We start from the raw sequence: 20696 nt of genomic DNA on the forward strand, positions 1-20696 counted from the left end.
AGACATCAGGAAGTGATGCATACACACACGTATACTTTGTAAGTTGGATTTCCCCGCATCAGTCAGTGCAGCGAAAGATTAATGGGATACACGTATAATGGGATACATGTGAACACCTGATCTGCCTGTGGTATGCGACCGATGTTTACACTCTTTCTGGTAGGCTATTACTTTTTTTTCGTGGTGAATTCTAATCTGTTTTATCTCTGTTTGTTTCCATAAACATTTACTTTTAGAAATTCATACAGTTAGTTGAGTAATCTGCATTTGAAAATAAAAAATAGGAAGGAATGGCGCGCTGCCAACATAGTTTACAAACCTTCATAGTGTAGGCTACAAACCTTCATCACTCGATATGCGGTTGTTGAAGTCACTGTAAAAAGTGAAACTATCTGAAAGGTAGTAGGCTACAAGAACTTAAAATATTGCCCTCATGTAGGCTATACTCATCTTCTTCTCGTTACAAACCTCTGTTCCTATCGTCTTATTTTCTTAAGTGGAAGAAAAAAAGAAGAAATTAAAGTGCCTCCATTCAATTTCATTGCATTTTGATACAATGGTGACTTGGACTGTCATCTTTAACATCCCATTAATTTGTATTCCACGGACATAAATAAAGTCTTTCAGGTTTGGAACATCATGAAGGTTTGCAAATTATGACTGAATTTTACATTTTAATTATACTAACCCTATAGCTACTTTCACTTAGGCTAGTTGACCCATAAAAAATAAAATAAAAAACCTTTATCTCGCATAATTTATTGAAGTCAGGTTGTATATATATATATATATATATATATATATATATATATATATATATATAAGGTTGTAGATTTTTATGGTTAAATATTATACAAATGTTTAAGGTAAAGTTTCTATTTTAGGTGTTGGTCACCATGCATCAAGTTTTTTATTTCATGATTTTTTGCTGTTCATTTCAGGTCATGTGGTTTCAAATGTGTCAAAAATCTTTTTTTATATCTTTCATATGAAGTATGTCACATCTCGGGGCACTGTCTGAAATGTCATGTCAATGTCCCATATTGCAGGTGCTTTGCTGAACATTTAAACCTGAGTTCGGCAGATCAGCCAATCACAGTTGTGTATGAGCCATTATCCTCAATCATGTCAGACTTGAATGACAACTCTTTGAACATAAATTTCTTGAAAGAATCTGTGTTAAAGAGACTCTGTGAGTCTCTTGATAAGGCCAACAATAAGGGATGGCGAAAACTGGGGGAGATTGTGAACAGTGACCGGCGATTCAAAGTGAGGTAACAACTCTATTTGTCTTTATTCACTTTTCCTTTTAATGGAATATATACAAATAAACTCAGTCTTTTTCCTGTTTTCTCCTTCCACTCACATGGACAGTCTCAATGATATGGACATGTGTTCTCTGAAGGCTTTGGAGGCGGAAGGGAGTCCCTCCCGCACTCTGCTCAAACTCATGGGAGATCAAGGATGTATGTTGGGTGAACTGGTTGAGTTTCTACATATCATGGGTCATACGGATGGGCTACAGTTCCTTAAACCTCCAGGTACAACTGCCTTAGTGGAAACATCGTAAAGAGAGAGTTTATGTCTCAGTGCTTTATCACATTATCTTGTGTTGTTTGTGTTGTACTCAGATATTTAATCACAGTCGTAAAAGTGAAATACTTGAAGAAGTAACGTTTGTCTCAGGCCCACACAGAATATTTCCCCCCCACATTTTCTTAACTGATTATCAAAGAAAATCTGAATTCTGCACTGTAAAAATAAGTTGCTGCCTTAAATTTTTAAGTACAATCAACTTGGACGTTTAAGTCATTCAAACTTAAATTACATTAAACTGACTTAAAAAATTAGTTGAGTCTTGTATATCTTAAAAAAAGTTGAACATTTCTTAATTTTGATGAGTTAAAGCAGGGGTTCTCAAAGTTTTGATAGGTGAGGGCCAATTTAGGAACCCAACATTGAACTGAGGGCCGCCAAAGGGGCGGGGGAGAAAAAGAAAAAAAGAAAAATACTGAAAAGAAAATCCCATTTGAAATAATTTTAATGACCAGGTTGCATCTCTACAGTTTACATTTATTGAGGCTATTATTATATAACTGAGGCTAAACCTGGCAAATCTTGAGAAAAATTGCAATGCAAACAAAATCCCTGGGGTTCTCTACCCTCAACAGACAAATTTGGGATATAACAGTCCTGTGTGCAGTCCATTTCAAGAACAAACTTATTTAGAACAAACAGCCTCAGTGTGCCTTGCTTCTAATCAGCATAGGCCTTATTCAGGGGCAATTCCAGCTACCAAAGCACCACAGGAAAACCTGACAGGGACAGGGACAGGGAGAGAGAGAGAGAGAGAGAGAGAGAGAGAGAGAGAGAGAGAGAGAGAGAGAGAGAGAGAGAGAGAGAGAGAACAGAGAGAGAGAGAAACTTTTAAAATAGAAGCTTACCAAACGAGTCGTAATCATCATCATCATTCATATAATTGCCTGTCAGTCGCGTTTCCATTATTACAGATTTGCGCAAATGTTTTGCGCTATTATTAGGCTATCTATCTTTTTAACGCGTAATTGAAAAACGAAAAATGAACGGTTGTTGTCTTTTTAAAAGCAAAGTTGAACACCAAAATTTTAATTTGAACTGGCTACACCAACTGCTGCGCAAAAAAATAAATATCGACGAATTTTCAGATTTTTGTTTTTAAAATATTCACAAATTAATATGGAAAACATGTCGATTTTACTGGTTTTCTAAGGCCAAATTAGAACCTGGAATTTATATTTTTCCCACAGTGCTGAATATAGCCTGTGTCTCTGGAACCACAGCCCACAGAAAGGTGAGTTATAGAATAATGATAATAAATGTGTCTGAAAAAACAGCGGGGCATTTTAATTATTTATTAATAAACTATTGTTTTCTAAGTGTCGGCTAAAAACATATCTCCATCTCCGCTGTTAAGCAGATGCGCTTTTAGAGAGAAATTTGCACCTTTCATACGGATAACATCAGAAGGTATTAGCTTTCGATTCGAGTTTGTTTGTTTAAAAGTGACATTTCAAGCTTTAGCCTACATAGGCTATATTTTGTTTCAGTTCTCGCGCTCCAGTTCACGGAGATCATGAAAGTGCGTAGGCTACTGATTGTTTTATTTTACAAAAGCACAACGTCAACGTCAATCGGTCGGACCACACCTGTAATTACCGCTTATGCCTATAGATGCCGCTAAACACCACTAAACGGAGATTAATTTTTTCAAAGCAATGTAGCCTACAGTTTTAACAGTTTTACAGATGTTATCAGATGTTATCGCGGGCCGCCAGAAATGTTTCTGCGGGCCGCCATTGGCCCGCGGGCCGCACTTTGAGAACCTATGAGTTAAAGCAATGTAAAAACATATGTTGTCATAACTTATTGATCATATAATTTTTCACAGTGTGTGAAATGGATTTAAAAACAGTAAAATGTGTTAAAAAGAAAGTATTAAGGTGTGGTCACTCAATTTTGGCAAAATTTTGCAGAAATCACTTTCAAACCAATCAGCTTTCTGTTGATTAGGCTAATGTGGCAAATCCGCGTGACCAGTTTGAACATCAGACAGAAAACGTTTGGCTTCACACGAAATTCCTGATCGTGTGTGGATTGCTATTGAAATGACTGGATTTTGCCTGCAAAAATTCGCAGAACAGTAAATGTGGCCGCACCTTTACACTCTTATTGATATTTGAGAACATTCTAAAATTTGCAAAAATGTTTAAGTAACAAACACACAATGCTTTGAATCACATGCATTTAAATTCTGCAGAAATTCCTGGCATAGATTGTGTGCAGATATAGCCATAAGTGATTTATTTGCATTCATAAGCCACTTTCAGATGCCGTTTTCTCAATTGATCTCACAGGAATTCAAATCCTCGTCCAGCCGCAGTCAGTGGCTGTCATTGCCGGACATAACCTTCGTCTCAGCTGTTGTGCTGTTGGTGCTTCGCATGTGCAGTTCCAGTGGTTTAAGAAAACAGAAGAGGTAAACTTAGGAGATTACAGTGAGGAACAATTAATTGTCAGTCATTCACACGATCATTTAACTAACGCAACCCTTCAGGTATATAACAGCTCTTCCCCAGACCTGGTGTTCAGCCCAGTCCGGGTCAAAGATGCAGGGTTTTACATCTGTAGAGTGAACTGTGGAAACGCATATGAGTTCAGTCACTGGGCCCAAGTAGACGTCCTTGATGTTCCACCAAGATATGGTAAATCAGAGACAAGAGAGACATTTGGTTGAATTGTCATGATATTGTCACTGTGTGTCACTGATGTATTTTTGTACAGGACTAGTGTCTTTGACAGCAGAGGGTAGGCCGAGGGTCCTGATCCAGCCTCAGCCTCAAAGGCTGTTGGTGGGTGATATACTCCATCTGGAGTGTGGAGCAATTGGAAGACCCCTACCACAATATCAGTGGTACAGAAACGGGGTGCCGATCATAAAAGCCAACAGGAGGAAGTACACTGTAAGAGGATAACATTTTCTATTGTACTATAAAGTGTACTGTATTTCATTTCTGAGACCATTTCACTCAGCAATTAGTAGCAAATTTCATTTATAAATACAAAGAAACAGCAAGTAAAGAATTAAACGTGACATTTTTAATGGGTTAGTTCAACCAAAAGGGTTAGTCGTTCCAAACCCGTAAGACTTTCGTTCATCTTTAAAACGCAAATGAAGATCTTTTAAATTAAATCTGAGAGATTTCTGTATCTCCATTGACAGCTACGCAGCTACCACTTTGAGTGCATAAAGACAGTGTAAAACTAATCCATATGAATCGAGCGCTTTAGTCCAAATTTTCTGAAGAGACTCTTTCGCTATGATGAACAGATTGAATTTTCTTGTAAAACATGCTCCAGTAATCTGTTTTATGTTCAACTTTTTTTTTCAGTGAAGTGAGAGTGATTGAATAATATGTTTTGGTTTGAACTAGGTCAAGAATTTGTTGCCAGAGCACCAGGGAAGATATCGCTGCGAGATCTTCTGCACTAATGAACGAACCTGGAGCAATGAAGTTGATGTTGTTGTTACTGGTATGGATCAAGTCTTTTGTTTTATATCTATTCTTTGGTTAGATGTTTTCAGATCAAATCAGTGTTCTGAACAGTAGTAATTCTAATATAAATAACTCCAGGATGATATAGCTAGGATACTAAGAAATGGTCTTTGCAATGTGAAGTGTATCTTATCCAACTCTAGTGCAGAGACGGTAACCTCTAACCTCTAGTGTTAGTGGACTGCCTTATTGAAAGAAGTGTGAGCTGCTGTCTTTTTAGGTTCACTTTATATACACTCATTTTGTGGTCCAACCCCTTGTTCCTCCTCAAGAAAATCCTTGCCATTCTGAAATGAAAGATCCAAGAATATCTCTACAAATTTCAGGAGCAATGGAGTGCTCTGAAGGTATTATGTAATATGTAGTGGCACCTCTCTAACATCTAGGGACTTTTTGGTATCAATCTGAATCTGGTGCATGTCATACCTAATCATCATAGTGTCATGCCGATTAATGCTAATGCATGCTAACAACTTTTAATGAACGTTTCAGGTTCAAAACAAGCTCCATCAACAGCAAAAGCATAAATAATGTGAAATGCATTACATTAAACATGTTTTTTCTTTCTGTGGTAATCGACGGTGTGCCACAGTTGAGCTTGTTTTGAACCCGGAAAACGCCTTTAAATGTTTTTCCCTACTCTCTTGACTACTCTTACTGATTGAGGTGGTGGAGAACACTGGTAGATCTGATGCCTTCAGTAATGCAGTTCTGCATGTCTGTTGCAAAAATGAGAACATTTCCATTGAAATTGTAAAGAGTGCAGTGTGAGAACATGACCAAATGTGTGACAAAATATTTTTTCTTAAAGGAATAGTTCTTAAAAATGAAAATTCTGTCATCATTTACTCACCCTCAAGTTGTTTCAAACCTGTATGAATTTCTTTCTTCTGCTGAAGACAAAAGAAGATTTTTTGAAGAATGTCAATAACCAGACAGTTGATGGACACCATTGTCTTCCATAGTATTATTTTCCTACTATGTAAATCAATGGTGTCCATCAACTGTCTGGTTATTGACATTCTTCAAAATATCTTCCTTTGTGTTCAGCAGAAGACAGAAAATAATACAGGTTTGAAACAACTTGAGGGTGAACTGGCATTAAGGGTTCACTATGGCAGGATTGGGTCAAATCTCATTTTTCGGTCTTTAAAATGTATTCTGTTTGTGATCTATCAACTTTCTTTTCATTATTGTCATCATCATATGCCTTCGGAGAAGAATCCTCTAAATACCTACTATATACGTTTCTCTTTTTCAGATGACTTTCTGACTATTGAGAAGGGTAAGTTTTGTGTTCCCATTACATTCGGTCTTGAAGATTTCTTGCTTTTAGTACGTCAGTGAATGATTATGACTTTTTTCATCAGATTACAGTCTTGAGAAACCTTATGGTGAGTAGACCAAATATATTCTATGAATTAATTTAACTCAAAATGGCTGGAGTCTCTCATTTTTCACAGTGAATATGTGTTTCTCCTTTCAGCTACAGACAAAGTGGCCCTTCTGATCGGTAACCTCACATATCGAAACCACCCACAGCTGAAGGCGCCCATGGTGGATGTGTACGACCTAACTAATCTCCTGCGGCAGCTCAACTTTAAAGTGGTGTCTCTGCTGGATCTGACCGAGTCAGAGATGCGGAACGCCGTGGAGGAATTCTTGTCTCTGCTTCATAAGGGAGTTTATGGTACTGTGGCTTCTGCTATAGTTTATGCTACCGTAGTATACTACGTTTTATAGCAGTCTACTATAAACATGGTAATTGCCTTGAAAGATCAAACAAACATGATTTTTGGAAAGTATAATTGCCATAATAACCATGCCATCTTGCAATATGTAAAACTACAACTAATTGGTTGAATGCTGAATTCAGAGGTGAATAGGAAACTATTAGTTACAGTATTTTCTCACCCTCATGTCATTTCAAACCTGTTTAATTTTATTTCTTCTGTGGAGCACAAAAGGAGATCACACTTCTCATTTCACATATTTTTATGCTTCCACACATATTAACACTCGGCGTGTCACTTATCAGTTATTAGACATGAGAACTAATGACATTTGACATCTTTGGTGCCAAACCTGGCACAACACATTTTAATGTGCCATGTTTAAAAATGTACTAAGCTTGTGCTGATATTTGGTATAATATTGTGGTAATTAACAGTATGAATAATTCCAGATACCTTATTATCCAAATCGTTTAGATTTTTAGAATGCACATTAGCTGCTTTTTCATATTTAGTCCGATTTTCACATTGGTCAGAACAAAAATGGCAGACAAGCCGTGAAAATGCTTATTATTTATTTAAATACTTTAAGTTGGCATGAAACAATAGTCTTTTCTTCCCTATTGTGACCCTGATTGAAACGGTTTCTTGAACAAGGCTTGATTTTGTCTGTCGGGTATTGATTGGATCATTGGATCGTTGTTGTTTGCTATCGCTGTGATCTCATGTGATTGACAGATTGTTTCGCCCCTTGCGCCGAGAGAAACGTCATTAGAGAAGAGGCGTTGCTGCAAGAGAGAATGGGAGTTATTTAGATTAAAGATAATGAGGGCACATCAATTAAAAACATTTATAATAAATATTGCAATATTCCATAAAAACAAGAATTGTCCATTTTGATTTGATGATAACTTTATTTTTCAAACATTTGTTCAAACAATCTGGACTAAAACATGCCAGTCCTGAAAAGATATCTTGATATTGTTAAAAATGTTCTGTTCTTTATAGTTTAAATGTTAAAGGTTATTTTTGTTATTTAAAAAAGTTATTAAACTTATTATTAAGATAGCAACACTGAAGTTTATCTTTTCAACTTCTTTTTGTATTTCAATACTGTTATAATACTGTATACCTTGATAAAAATGTTTCAGCAACCATTGTGATACGAAAATTTGATATCATCATATGCCCAATATGTACGCAAGTTCAAATTAAGATTTTCATTAAATAACTTGCAAAGCAATCGTTTGACTTCAGCGCACAAGTCACATTAGACTACCTTTATGGTACTTTTTTTATTGACAGTGCAATTCACCATCCGCTCTCGTTATATGGGATAGAACAGACCAGACAATATTTAAAATACTTTCTTCTGTGTTTGACAGTAGAAAGAAAGTCATGCGGCTTTGGAACGACATGAGGGTGAGTAAATGGTGCCAGGATTTTCTTTTTTTGGCTGAACTGACTCTTTGACGATTGCTCCTCCTTGTAGGTTTGTTGTATTATGCTGGACATGGTTATGAGAACTTTGGGAACAGCTTCATGGTGCCCGTGGATGCCCCAAATCCATACCGCTCAGGCAACTGTCTCTGTGTTCAGAGCATTCTGAAACTGATGCAGGAGAAGGAGACTGGACTCAATGTCTTCCTCCTGGATATGTGCAGGAAAAGGTGGGGATTTCGTGGTTTTAAAAGGGAGGATAATACAACGTATTCACATTGGTTATCATCATTCTAATACTAGTACATTGTTTCAGAAATGTACATGACGACGCCATGCCAAATGTCATGCTCAAAGTCACAGCCAATATTGTTTTTGGATATGCAACGTGAGTTTTTCATCCAGAAATAACATGCTGAAGTACATTATGTTCTCTATCTGACATGTTACCCCATGATGTAATATTTTTGTGAAGTTGCCAAGACGCTGAGGCTTTTGAATTGAGTTCAAGTGGATTCACCAATGGAGTCTTTATCAAATTCCTGAAAGAGCGCCTCCTAGAGGATGAGAAGATAACTGTTCTGCTGGACAGTGTGGCTGAAGGTGAGTGAACCATGAGCATGTTGAAGTTAAATGAAGCATTACAGCTTTTAATAGTTAAATGCAGGTCCATTAAGCTCAAACAAATGATTAACTGATCTGAAAAGAGTACTACTATTTTGCACTATGTCTACTACTTCTACTAAACATTATACGTTGTCATTTCAAAGATCAATTTAGATATAAATATAATTGAAATATGTCAAACATGTATATTTCATCTACCTGTGCTTGATCTGTGTCTTCATTATCAAAGAACTGTACTGATTATTTGTAGATATGGGTCAGTTTGACCCCACAAAGGGTAAGCAGGCTCTAGAGATCCGCAGCAGCCTGTCTGAGAGACGTTCCCTCACCGATCCCATCCGCCCCGGGGACTACTCCCATCCAGCCGAGGCACACAACCTGCTCTGGTCTAAAGCACATGGTATTTTCAGCTACTTCAACATACTGTGCAACTCAGATACATAGCAGTATAAAAAAGGTTCAAAGGTTTTGTCTAGATGTATGCACTATGCAGTGGAAATTTTAGTTCAATTTAAACAGAATGTTAATAATTACAAAAAAGGCATATTTTGAAAATTACATTTTAGTTGCAAGTAATGTGAAAGATGATACAAACAAAATGTATCAGTTAAAATCACAATCAGTTATTAGACCAAACTCCATGTAATGTAATGTAATGTTTTTAATCATTTATTACATAAAGTAACAGTTAAATTGGTTTATTTTAATCAACCATATCCTTTTCTCCAACAAATGTTCAGTGCATTTTTATTTTGCTACAAAATTATGGTGATTGAATGATGATTTTCACCTCTTTTTCATTGTTGACAATACTATGGAAGCTTGTTTCCGCCGCAAAATAAAACATTTTAAAAGATAATTGCGACTTTTTATCTCACAATTGCGAGTTTACATCTCGCAATTCTGACTTTATTTCTCAGAATTGCGTGAAATAAAGTCGCAATTGCGTGTTATAAAGTCAGAATTGCGAGATATAAACTCGCAATTGCGACTTTATATCACGCAATTCTGACTTTATAACACATAATTGCGAGTTTATATCTCGCAATTCTGACATCTTTTCTCAGAATTGTGAGATATAAAGTCCAATTCTAAGGAAAAAAAAGACGGACTTTTTTTTTTTTTTTATACCTCAGAATAGTTTGTATCTCACAATTCTGACTTTATTTCTCAGAATTGCGACTTTATATCTCCCAATTGCGACTTTATTTCTCAGAATTGTGACTTTATATCTCGCAATTGCGACTTTATTTCTCAGAATTGCGACTTTATATCTCGCAATTGCGACTTTATATCTCGCAATTGTGACTTTATTTCTCAGAATTGCGACTTTATTTCTCACAATTATGACTTCATATCTTGCAATTCTGAGAAAAAAAGTCACAATTCTGACTTGATATATCGCAATTGTGAGAAAAAAAAGTCAGAATTGTGAGATAAAAAGTCGCAATTATTATTATTTATTTATTATTCAGTGGCGAAAACAAGCTTCCATACAATACCCCCCTAAAACCCCAAAAAAACTTGTTGATGATATTAAAGGGATAGTTCACACAAAAATGAAAATTCTGTCATCATTTACTCCCCCTCAAGCTGTTTCAAACCTGAACCTGAAAACAACCAAACAGCTGATGTTCCCATTGACATTCATAGTATTTTTTTTTTCCATACTTTGAAAGTCAATCAACTGTTTAGTTACCCATATTCTTTAAAATATCTTCTTTTGTGTTCAGCAGAAGAAAGAAAGTCATACAGGTTTGGAACAACATGAGGCTGAGTAAATGATGACAGAATTTTCATTTTGAACTATCCCTTTAACACAGATTATAATTCCAGATAAGTGAAATAGTACTGGGAATCAAACTAACATTTTGCATCTGTTTTAATCCAGAACTGCCGGAGAGCAAAATTCTGGACTTTGAGTGTGGAGTTCAGATAAAAATGGACTTTGCTGCTGAGTTCTCCAATGTGCTGGTCATCTACACCAGCATCGTGAAAAAGTCAGAGGAGATGCTGGCATGCCAGGCGCACATAACTAACCTTCCTCTGGTAAGTGGTCTTTGTTTTTATTTTGAAGAAAGAATCTGCAATGCATTATTTATTCATAATCATATTCATAACCAGTAAGATTTTCAGATGATTTTTTAAGCAACGCTTTTTAAAGTATACTTTTATTCAGCAAGGATGCATTCAATTAATCAAAAGTGACAGTAATCACATTTATAATGATACAAAACATCTGTTTCAAATAAGTTCCTTTGTACTTTATAGTCATCAAAGAATCTTGTAATGGTTTCCATAAAAAAACTAAGAAGCATTGATCATAACATTGATCATTTAACATTGATAATAAGAGAATAAATGTTTCTTGCGCAGCAAATCAGCATATTAGAATGATTTCTGAAGGATCACGTGACACTGAAGACTGGAGTAATGGTGCTTTGCCGTCACAGGAATACATTTTACAATATATTAAACTAGAATTTTCCCCCACAAATTAACTTTTTTTTTTTTTACTGTATTTTGATTAAAGAAATGCAGCCTTGGAGAGTGTAAGTGTTTTTTCAAAAAAAAAAAAATCGTACCGACCCCAAACTTTTGAGCAACTTAATTATTTAGCTATACAGTATAACATTTTTTAAAGTATAATCTTAATTGGATTAATAGCAGTCTTAACATTTTACATGAACTGTGTTTCTTGACATGTATTTGCGATACACATGAATGTTTTGAATTTGACTTTGAAGGACCTGGATGTAGACCCTAAGCTGATGAATAAGGAAACTCTGGAAGAAACGGGAAGCTTCTTACTTTCAGGCAGTCTTCCTCAGCACTGCCTCTACACCAGACTCAGCTCAGTGCAGAAACTCAAGGTACATCTCAAGACTTCTTCAACACATCACAACCTAGAAAGATTCACAATAGGTCTTTAGCTAGATTGAGCTTTACAATGCATTTTAGATTTAATTCAAAACTACATTGATCCCTTTTTTTCTTCTCACACTTTCTTCCCGTATTACAGGAGGAGCTAGCTTTCACTGTCTGCCTTCAAGTCCAGTTTAACTGCCTAGATGACCTGGTCCAGTGGAACATGGACGTTAACATCGGCAAGCCCCTCACCGCCAAACTGGATCTCAACCGCCCCACCAGGAAGAACAGCTGCCAGCTGACGTGTCCCATGCCGCACAGTCCCTCGACCAGTCCCAGCCACAGTCCCGCGTCTGACCGCCGCTTCCACGGCCAGGGTCCCTGCTTCACCCAGCAGTACGCCAACCCCTACCTCAACGTCTGCGAGCATCTCCACGGAGCTGTGGGGGGTTATGGGGACTTTCGATTGCACGGTGACCATACACATGAATACGAGAACATGCCATGCTCACCCTTCCTGAACCCACCGAGCATTCCCATTGAGACCACTGATGACATTGATGACATGCAGAATGAGTTCATGAATAGTTTGCAAATCTATAACCAACCTTGATTGAGCACACAATGCAATTTTTTTTTCTCAGATGAACACAAACGAAAATGTTTAGAATAATAATCCATCTCTGTGAGTTCATAATTCAAGTGGATGGGACCCTCAAAGTTGAAAAACCACTGAAAACAAACACGATGGTAACCCATATGACCCAAGTTGATGAATCATGAATGTCTTCCGAAGCGAAATGATAGGTGTGTGTATATAGCGCACAGCATGATATAAGTGAGTTTTGTGTGGGTTTTTGAAGCGTCAGCTTGGGAGGTCCCGTACACTTACATTATATGCATTCACAGAGATGGATTATGGATTTATTTGCTAAAAATCTTCATTTGTGTTTATCTGAAGAAAGGCAGTCGTACATATCAGACTGCATGATAGTGAGTCAACCGGGCTCAGACTACAGGAGTTTCAGGCCGATTTATGCCCGATTTACCCCTCCCAACATTTGAAGAAAATAAAAAAAAATGTCGGTCGGTCGGTACAGATCAAATCTTAAAACTCCCGATCTGCTCGCGGACACATTGGGGCCGCCCCGACAATATCTAACATGTTTGATATTTAGGGTACGTTTACACGACAACAATGTGCTAAAAACGGAAAAGTTTTTTATTTGTACATATGACAACAAACGATCCCCGTCCACACGGATCCTCGAAAACGACTATTAACGCTGTGTTATGCATGCCAGACAAGTAGTTGGCGATGTCTCTTTGTAAAGAAAGACTACGCGCCTGCGCACATACACATTATTTTACTACAGTGCCGGGGACACACTTAACGACTAGCTGAAACATTCTAAGACTGAACTGAACACACTTACAGACTGTTTCCAATTACCGCAGCAGATTGTAAACACAGACTGTGAACTCCGACTGAACACAACTGTCTCTGACTCGGCACATTTCGGCATGATCAATCGAAAGTATCAAAATACAGTCGTTAATTGTATCCGCGGCTTTATGTGCGTGATGCAACCAGATTTTACAATCGGTTAAGATTTAAAAACTCCTGTAGTCTGAGTTTGGCTTTAATGATGAGAGATTTTTCATTGTGGGTTTAGTATGTTAAGGGTGAAGCTGTCTCCTATCCCATCTTAAATGTCCAGACTATAAATTAACTTTAAGTAATCCATCCATAAATTGATTGCATTATTTTTGCATTTGCATTTGGTGGTGGTAGTGATGCAAAAATTATATCTCAGGTGGTCATGTTTAACTTCCAACAGTTTTTAGTCTTCACCTTTCTGCGACTAACTTATTACGGGCACCTTCAAAATATTTGATCATACAGAAAATATTGTAACATACTGTAAGTATTTAGTCATGTTAAATTATCATTTATATAAAAAAAATCTCATCATCTCATTACATTTTAAATGTCTTTTTCATGTGGATTTTAAACAGATGTTTAGAAAAATAACCTTTATTTTTAAATAAAAAGTGCATGAATCAAATATCATGATTGTCTTTTAGCATGTAGATATTGGTCATAAGTCATAACATTTACTTTGCAATTTAAGATTACTCAGTGATCACAGTTTGGTTAAAAAAAGAAAATCAAGCAACAAAAGAAAAACAAAGAAAAAAGATTGATTGAAAAGAAAAAAAAAGGACAAATGAAAGAACTAAGATTAAATGAATTTCAGAACAAGGGCATTGATCTCTTAAAGAGTGATGGACATCAGGTTATGGAAACTATTAATAAGTAAATGAGTGTCAAGATTAGAGGACTACACTAGATAACTTGAACCTCTTCTACACGTTACATAAGAGTGCACTTCTCCTCAGCCTTGGATTTCATCTCCACAAATGTGGCCTGAGCCTTTTCTTTGATCTGATCCATATCCATGTTCTGAAGGTTCTGCATTTGACCCATGATGGATTCCTTTTCCTCCTCCGGTGGCGCCTCTCCATCCACCATCTTGAGCAGTTCTTCTGGCACGTCAATGTCATCTCCGGCCTGCTGAATCATAATCTCGTCCTGTTCGCTCTGGGGAAAAAACCATCAGCATGTCAATCAATCCTAAACTGAAAAGGATAATGTACTCCGAACACATAGGTGGTGACACTATGCTTTTTAGTTACTTCAATAATGGCATTGTTACATGTTACATGTAGTCACTATAGTAATAACTATAAATTATGCATAATTACATGCAATTAACCCTAAACCAAAATTATGCATAATTACATGCAATTAACCCTAAACCAAACCTTAAACCTCTTAAAGTAACACTTTATTTTACAGTGTCCTTGTTACATAATGCTACATGTACTTACCATAGTAATAACAGTAAATTAGGCATAATTACATGCAACTAACACTCAACCAAATCCTAACCCTGTAACCCTTTATTTAAAGGTGTCAGTAGTACAGTCTAATGCATTTAAGTACTGAGTAATAATAATTTACTACATGTACTTACTATAGGGTTAGGATGAGGGTTTGGGGTTACACTTTATTTTAAGGTGTCATTGTTACAGTGTAATTATATATTTAAGTACTGAGTAATATTAAGCAACTACATGTACTTACTATAGGTTAGGTTAGGATTAGGATTTGGTTGAGGGTTAGTTGCATGTAATTATGCATAATTTACTGTTATTACTATGGTAAGTACATATGTAACAAGGACACTGTAAAATAAAGTGTTACCAAATAAAGTGTAACCATGATAACATTGTCTCTCAAAATAATTATGGTCATTTAATACCCATTGGGGCGCCTGTCTTGAAAAACCTGGATATATGAGGTAGCCTAATCATAAAAGACCGATTTATACAACTGGAAAGGCCATGCAAATTAATAAAATCTTATACCTCCCTTGGCATTTTTGTACATTTTCCGTAGGGAGTCAGACTTCTCTAAAGATGATTTCTAGTATAACCATTCTTATTAATGAATCTTCATTTCAACAGATGTCAGTCGACATGAAATCTCGCAGCAATTCGTAATTATTTGACGTTTTTGGCAAATTGGTGGGTAGGTTTAGGGGCAGGGTTAGAGGTGGCCTTTCATAATGACTGTTCATTCACATCAAATTGCCAACTCGTACAAGTTACGTTTTCCTGTGAGATCAGGTTGGAAAATACTATAGAATCACAGCAGTGCTTTTAAAGCTCAGTTTAGAGAATCACTGCGGGTGGTTAAGCCTTATTCATCCAAAGTGACTATTTTAGTCTTACCATTTTATCTTAATCTCCTGCCACAATCTGCAATGGAAGCTTTCACACACGTGACAGTTTAACCATCTTTTCAAACTGATGCTATTAATGTGCTGCTTACAGTCAATCAGGGACAGGAATAACTCAATTAAGGCAAGACTCCTCAGGTGAATAGGATTAAAAAAAAAATACTAACAGATATCTCCATACGTCCTCAGTTGATTTATCACATTAAGAATTGCACCTGTTTTTTTTTTTTACATTACAAATTTTCTTAAATTATATGTTTAAATATGCAAATGGGATTATCTAATTAAATATGCACTAATTTGCATACATTTCCAGAACATAAATCTGAACATTGTATAAAGCCAGGTTCAAAATTCTTGTTTCATTCGGTTGACATGTTAGAGTCAAAGGTTTTTACGAAGGATAGGAATAAAACTCTAAAGTTTTGTGTATGTAGTTTCTGTAGTGTTCTGCAAGCATCATTGAGAAGGATTCCTGGATTATCTGCGTCTGCATGGGACTCTCACCTTTGGAATTCGATATTTGTCTCTTAAACAAGTCCTCAAACAAGCCCTTTCTGCTTTTTTTGTAGAATATTCTGCATCTCTCTCCATCCTTGTTTGATGGGGAAACAACACAGAGAACAGGAATATAAAAGAACAGCAAAGACACCAGTTGCATTGAAGAACTGCAACAACAGAGCATCATACCTCACATTTACCATGTATTTACCATGTAGTTTCTTTCACAGCTCAACCAATGTAATGCTTGTAATGTTTGGAAGGGTAGTTATATTTATTCTCAATGAGTTTATAAACCTGTCACAAATGCAGTAAGAGTTTAATTTCTAACCCAATGTTCTTTAAAAGATATTCAAACTTACTTTTCCTCCACCATCTGCTTCTGATACTCCTCATATTCCTCCCTGGACATTCCATCATGAGACATTTTGCTAGTTGTTCCTGCTTCTTCACCTGACTGATCACAATGAATGTGAACTGATGATCTTTGCAAAAGAAAGATGCACTTCTCCTTTCCTTTTTTTCCTGAATCAAGCTTCGTTCTAGCTCCAGGATTGGTCTATCAGAGTAAATCCAATGAGAGGCTTTTCTGAGCAAGAGCCCTGCAGACAAGTTGCATCACCAAGAACATCCTGATTCCTGACAATGACCCAGGCCAAAAAAAGAGTAACAATATTCTGCCAAATTCCATCAGCTCGTCTGTGGCCTCTATTTCCATCGCCAGAAATGATTAATTAATCATTTGCTCAATATTTACAACTTTGTCAAGGCTTGCAGAAAAAACTTTCTCAAAAAATTTGACTTTTTGTGCCAGACGGTTTCAGGGATTTATTTATGTTTGTTTGTATATACAGTGCTATGCATAAGTGAATACACCCATGCTAAAGTTGACTAAAAAGAGGAATAAAAAATCATATTTTGGAAATTGAACTTAATGCCTTAATTTAAAAAATTAGGAAAAATCCAACCTTTAAGGACACCAATTTTCTTTGTGAATGAATAATGTATCGTAAATAAATAAATGTTCTTCCTTAAAATACATGGTGCATAAGTGAGTACACCCCTATGTTAAATTCCCATAGAGGCAGGCAGATTTTTATTTTTATTTATTTTTTTATATATTTTTTTAGGATACTATGCATCCTGATAAAGTTCCCTTGGCCTTTGGAATTAAAATAGCCCCACATCATCACATAGCCTTCACCATACCTAGAGATTGGCATGGTTTTATTTCAGTTAGCCTAAAAGCTAGTTTGATTTGCATTGAGAGATGATCTTATGGAAAGTACCCCATGCCAATCTCTAGGTATGGTGAAGGCTATGTGATGATGTGGGGCTATTTTAATTCCAAAGGCCAAGGGAACTTTATCAGGATGCATAGTATCCTAAAAAAAAATATAAAAAAATAAATAAAAATAAAAATCTGCCTGCCTCTATGGGAATTTAACATAGGGGTGTACTCACTTATGCACCATGTATTTTAAGGAAGAACATTTATTTATTTACGATACATTATTCATTCACAAAGAAAATTGGTGTCCTTAAAGGTTGGATTTTTCCTAATTTTTTTAATTAAGGCATTAAGTTCAATTTCCAAAATATGATTTTTTATTCCTCTTTTTAGTCAACTTTAGCATGGGTGTATTCACTTATGCATTGCACTGTATGTATTTATTTATTTATTTATGATGAATGCTAATTGTTAAATAAGAATAAGAAGAAATAAATATATATATATATATATATATATATATATATATTATATAAAAAATATTTTTCCTGAGAATGCCCCATATATTTATATATACAGTGTATATATATACCGGTATATATATATATATATATATATATATATATACAGTATATATATATATATACACTCACCTAAAGGATTATTAGGAACACCTGTTCAATTTCTCATTAATGCAATTATCTAATCAACCAATCACATGGCAGTTGCTTCAATGCATTTAGGGGTGTGGTCCTGGTCAAGACAATCTCCTGAACTCCAAACTGAATGTCAGAATAGGAAAGAAAGGTGATTTAAGCAATTTTGAGCATGGCATGGTTGTTGGTGCCAGACGGGCCGGTCTGAGTATTTCACAATCTGCTCAGTTACTGGGATTTTCACGCACAACCATTTCTAGGGTTTACAAAGAATGGTGTGAAAAGGGAAAAACATCCAGTATGCGGCAGTCCTGTGGGCGAAAATGCCTTGTTGATGCTAGAGGTCAGAGGAGAATGGGCCGACTGATTCAAGCTGATAGAAGAGCAACTTTGACTGAAATAACCACTCGTTACAACCGAGGTATGCAGCAAAGCATTTGTGAAGCCACAACACGCACAACCTTGAGGCGGATGGGCTACAACAGCAGAAGACCCCACCGGGTACCACTCATCTCCACTACAAATAGGAAAAAGAGGCTACAATTTGCACAAGCTCACCAAAATTGGACAGTTGAAGACTGGAAAAATGTTGCCTGGTCTGATGAGTCTCGATTTCTGTTGAGACATTCAGATGGTAGAGTCAGAATTTGGCGTAAACAGAATGAGAACATGGATCCATCATGCCTTGTTACCACTGTGCAGGCTGGTGGTGGTGGCGTAATGGTGTGGGGGATGTTTTCTTGGCACACTTTAGGCCCCTTAGTGCCAATTGGGCATTGTTTACCTGAGCATTGTTTCTGACCATGTCCATCCCTTTATGACCACCATGTACCCATCCTCTGATGGCTACTTCCAGCAGGATAATGCACCATGTCACAAAGCTCGAATCATTTCAAATTGGTTTCTTGAACATGACAATGAGTTCACTGTACTAAAATGGCCCCACAGTCACCAGATCTCAACCCTATAGAGCATCTTTGGGATGTGGTGGAACGGGAGCTTCGTGCCCTGGATATGCATCCCACAAATCTCCATCAACTGCAAGATGCTATCCTATCAATATGGTCCAACATTTCTAAAGAATGCTTTCAGCACCTTGTTGAATCAATGCCACGTAGAATTAAGGCAGTTCTGAAGGTGAAAGGGGGTCAAACACAGTATTAGTATGGTGTTCCTAATAATCCTTTAGGTGAGTGTATATATATATATATATATATATATATATATACATATTTATATATACATACATACATACAGACCCTTTCCAAAAAATTAGAATATCATGGAAAAGTTTATTTATTTCCATAATTCCATTCAAAACGTTTTGTACAAATAAACAACTAAATACTTGAAATCGTTTAAGTTGTGGGCCCTGAATCTATAATCTATGGAAGTTTAACGTTTTGAATGGAATTATGGAAATAAATAAACTTTTCCATGATATTCTAATTTTTTGGAAAGGGTCTATATATATATATATATATATATATATATATATATATATATGGGGCATTCTCAGGAAAAATATTTTTAATTATTTATTACATTTGCATCTAAATTGATTATTGTTAAATAATAATAAAAATAAATAATTATTATTATTGCTGCTGCTATTATTAGTCCCAAAACACCTTTTTCATAAAATTCTATTATTTGTGTGGGACACTTTCAGGAAATTATTTGTTTGTTTGCTTGTTATAATACTACTAAATAATTACAGTTGCCTTTGCAATCATTAATTATTTATAAATATGAATAATAATTATAACAACAGCAATAATACATTTATATTATTATTACAATTTATATCTCAGAAAAAAATCTGATCTAATACCTTAAATCCTGAAAGTGTGATACAGTCATGCAAAGTTCTAATAATTTGTTTCGTTTATATATGCTTTAAAATTAAGCTCTACATTATTTTAATTACATCACTGTATGTATGGATTTTATATACGTATAAACATGTTTTGTTCCAAGCCAGATCCATTCAAAATATGAATTCAGAATATATAAAAATTTTAAATAAATATGTTCCCCTATAACAGAGTTGAACTCCTGATCATCCAGTGTAAGTGTATACAATGAAATTTTGACTGTAAGAATTGTGCTGTTTGAACCATATGCTTAAACAAACAAAATGGTATTGCTCCTTTAAATATGTCACGAAATGTTGAACGTGGTAAAAGTCACAGCATAACAGTATTGAACAGAGAGTGCAGAAAGAGAGGGGGGGGGGGGGGGGGGGTCATATATTATGGATAAATAAATAAATATTTGTAATATTATTTGTTTATTATTTAATATATAAATAATACATTATTATATATATTGAATATATATTCTATCATATATTGAATGAAAATTTAATATGTGAATCCCCCCTCCCCCCTCCCTCTATTTTCATTGGTCCACTGGATGATTGGGTAATTTATTGACTAATTAGGTCAGGTGGGATAATTCATTATGCTGATATATTAGTTGTATTCAGTAGTGCATTTGCTGTTTGCCTGACGAAGACCTTGTGGTCTGGTCGAAACATTTCAAGTTAATGAATAGCAGTGTGCCAGTTGTTTTGTATTATATTTAAACACTGAGATGTGCCAGCAGTTCACAGTGTCTGCTCCATCTCAATAGAGGGTGATGTTACAGGCTCTCCTATCATCTGATCAGGCAGTGCTGTGGCCACCTCCTGACACTCATGACTAATTTAAAGCAGGAAGCTGCAAGCATACACC

General features: G+C 35.9%; 2 protein-coding genes across 3 annotated transcripts; one reads left to right on the plus strand and one right to left on the minus strand.

Moving 5' to 3' along the window:
- Positions 1 to 13827, plus strand: malt1 (MALT paracaspase 1). 2 transcript variants are annotated; one of them, XM_079870943.1, is made up of 18 exons: positions 1 to 159; positions 1050 to 1274; positions 1375 to 1541; positions 3894 to 4015; positions 4094 to 4241; positions 4321 to 4499; positions 4971 to 5070; positions 5366 to 5440; positions 6355 to 6378; positions 6464 to 6487; positions 6580 to 6783; positions 8319 to 8496; positions 8583 to 8654; positions 8742 to 8869; positions 9144 to 9293; positions 10785 to 10942; positions 11641 to 11766; positions 11916 to 13827. In XM_079870943.1, exons 2-18 carry the CDS (start codon positions 1126 to 1128, stop codon positions 12372 to 12374), a joined length of 2463 nt encoding a protein of 820 aa, XP_079727069.1. In that variant the 5' UTR covers positions 1 to 159; positions 1050 to 1125; the 3' UTR covers positions 12375 to 13827. The 2 variants fall into 2 exon arrangements, with proteins under 2 accessions (XP_079727069.1, XP_079727070.1); XM_079870944.1 differs by lacking the exon at positions 5366 to 5440.
- Positions 10942 to 16597, minus strand: cplx4b (complexin 4b). The gene is made up of 3 exons (XM_079870949.1): positions 16434 to 16597; positions 16078 to 16165; positions 10942 to 14366 (listed from the first exon to the last, which is right to left on the minus strand). Exons 1-3 carry the CDS (start codon positions 16496 to 16498, stop codon positions 14139 to 14141), a joined length of 381 nt encoding a protein of 126 aa, XP_079727075.1. The 5' UTR covers positions 16499 to 16597; the 3' UTR covers positions 10942 to 14138.
- Positions 16598 to 20696: the final 4099 nt, after the last annotated feature.

This window comes from Squalius cephalus (assembly GCF_949319135.1).
Source record: "Squalius cephalus genome assembly, chromosome: 5".
In the NCBI taxonomy this organism is placed as follows: Eukaryota; Metazoa; Chordata; class Actinopteri; order Cypriniformes; family Leuciscidae; genus Squalius; species Squalius cephalus.

Coding starts and splice junctions, on each gene's coding strand:
- malt1 (XM_079870943.1), top strand. CDS start 1,126: ATGTCAGACTTGAATGACAACTCTTTGAACATAAATTTCTTGAAAGAA. Junction 1,275..1,374: donor GACCGGCGATTCAAAGTGAG/GTAACAACTCTA, acceptor TCACATGGACAG/TCTCAATGATATGGACATGT. Junction 10,943..11,640: donor ACATAACTAACCTTCCTCTG/GTAAGTGGTCTT, acceptor TTGACTTTGAAG/GACCTGGATGTAGACCCTAA.
- cplx4b (XM_079870949.1), bottom strand. CDS start 16,498: ATGTCTCATGATGGAATGTCCAGGGAGGAATATGAGGAGTATCAGAAG. Junction 16,166..16,433: donor AAGCAGATGGTGGAGGAAAA/GTAAGTTTGAAT, acceptor CCATCAAACAAG/GATGGAGAGAGATGCAGAAT. Junction 14,367..16,077: donor ACAAATATCGAATTCCAAAG/GTGAGAGTCCCA, acceptor TTTTTTCCCCAG/AGCGAACAGGACGAGATTAT.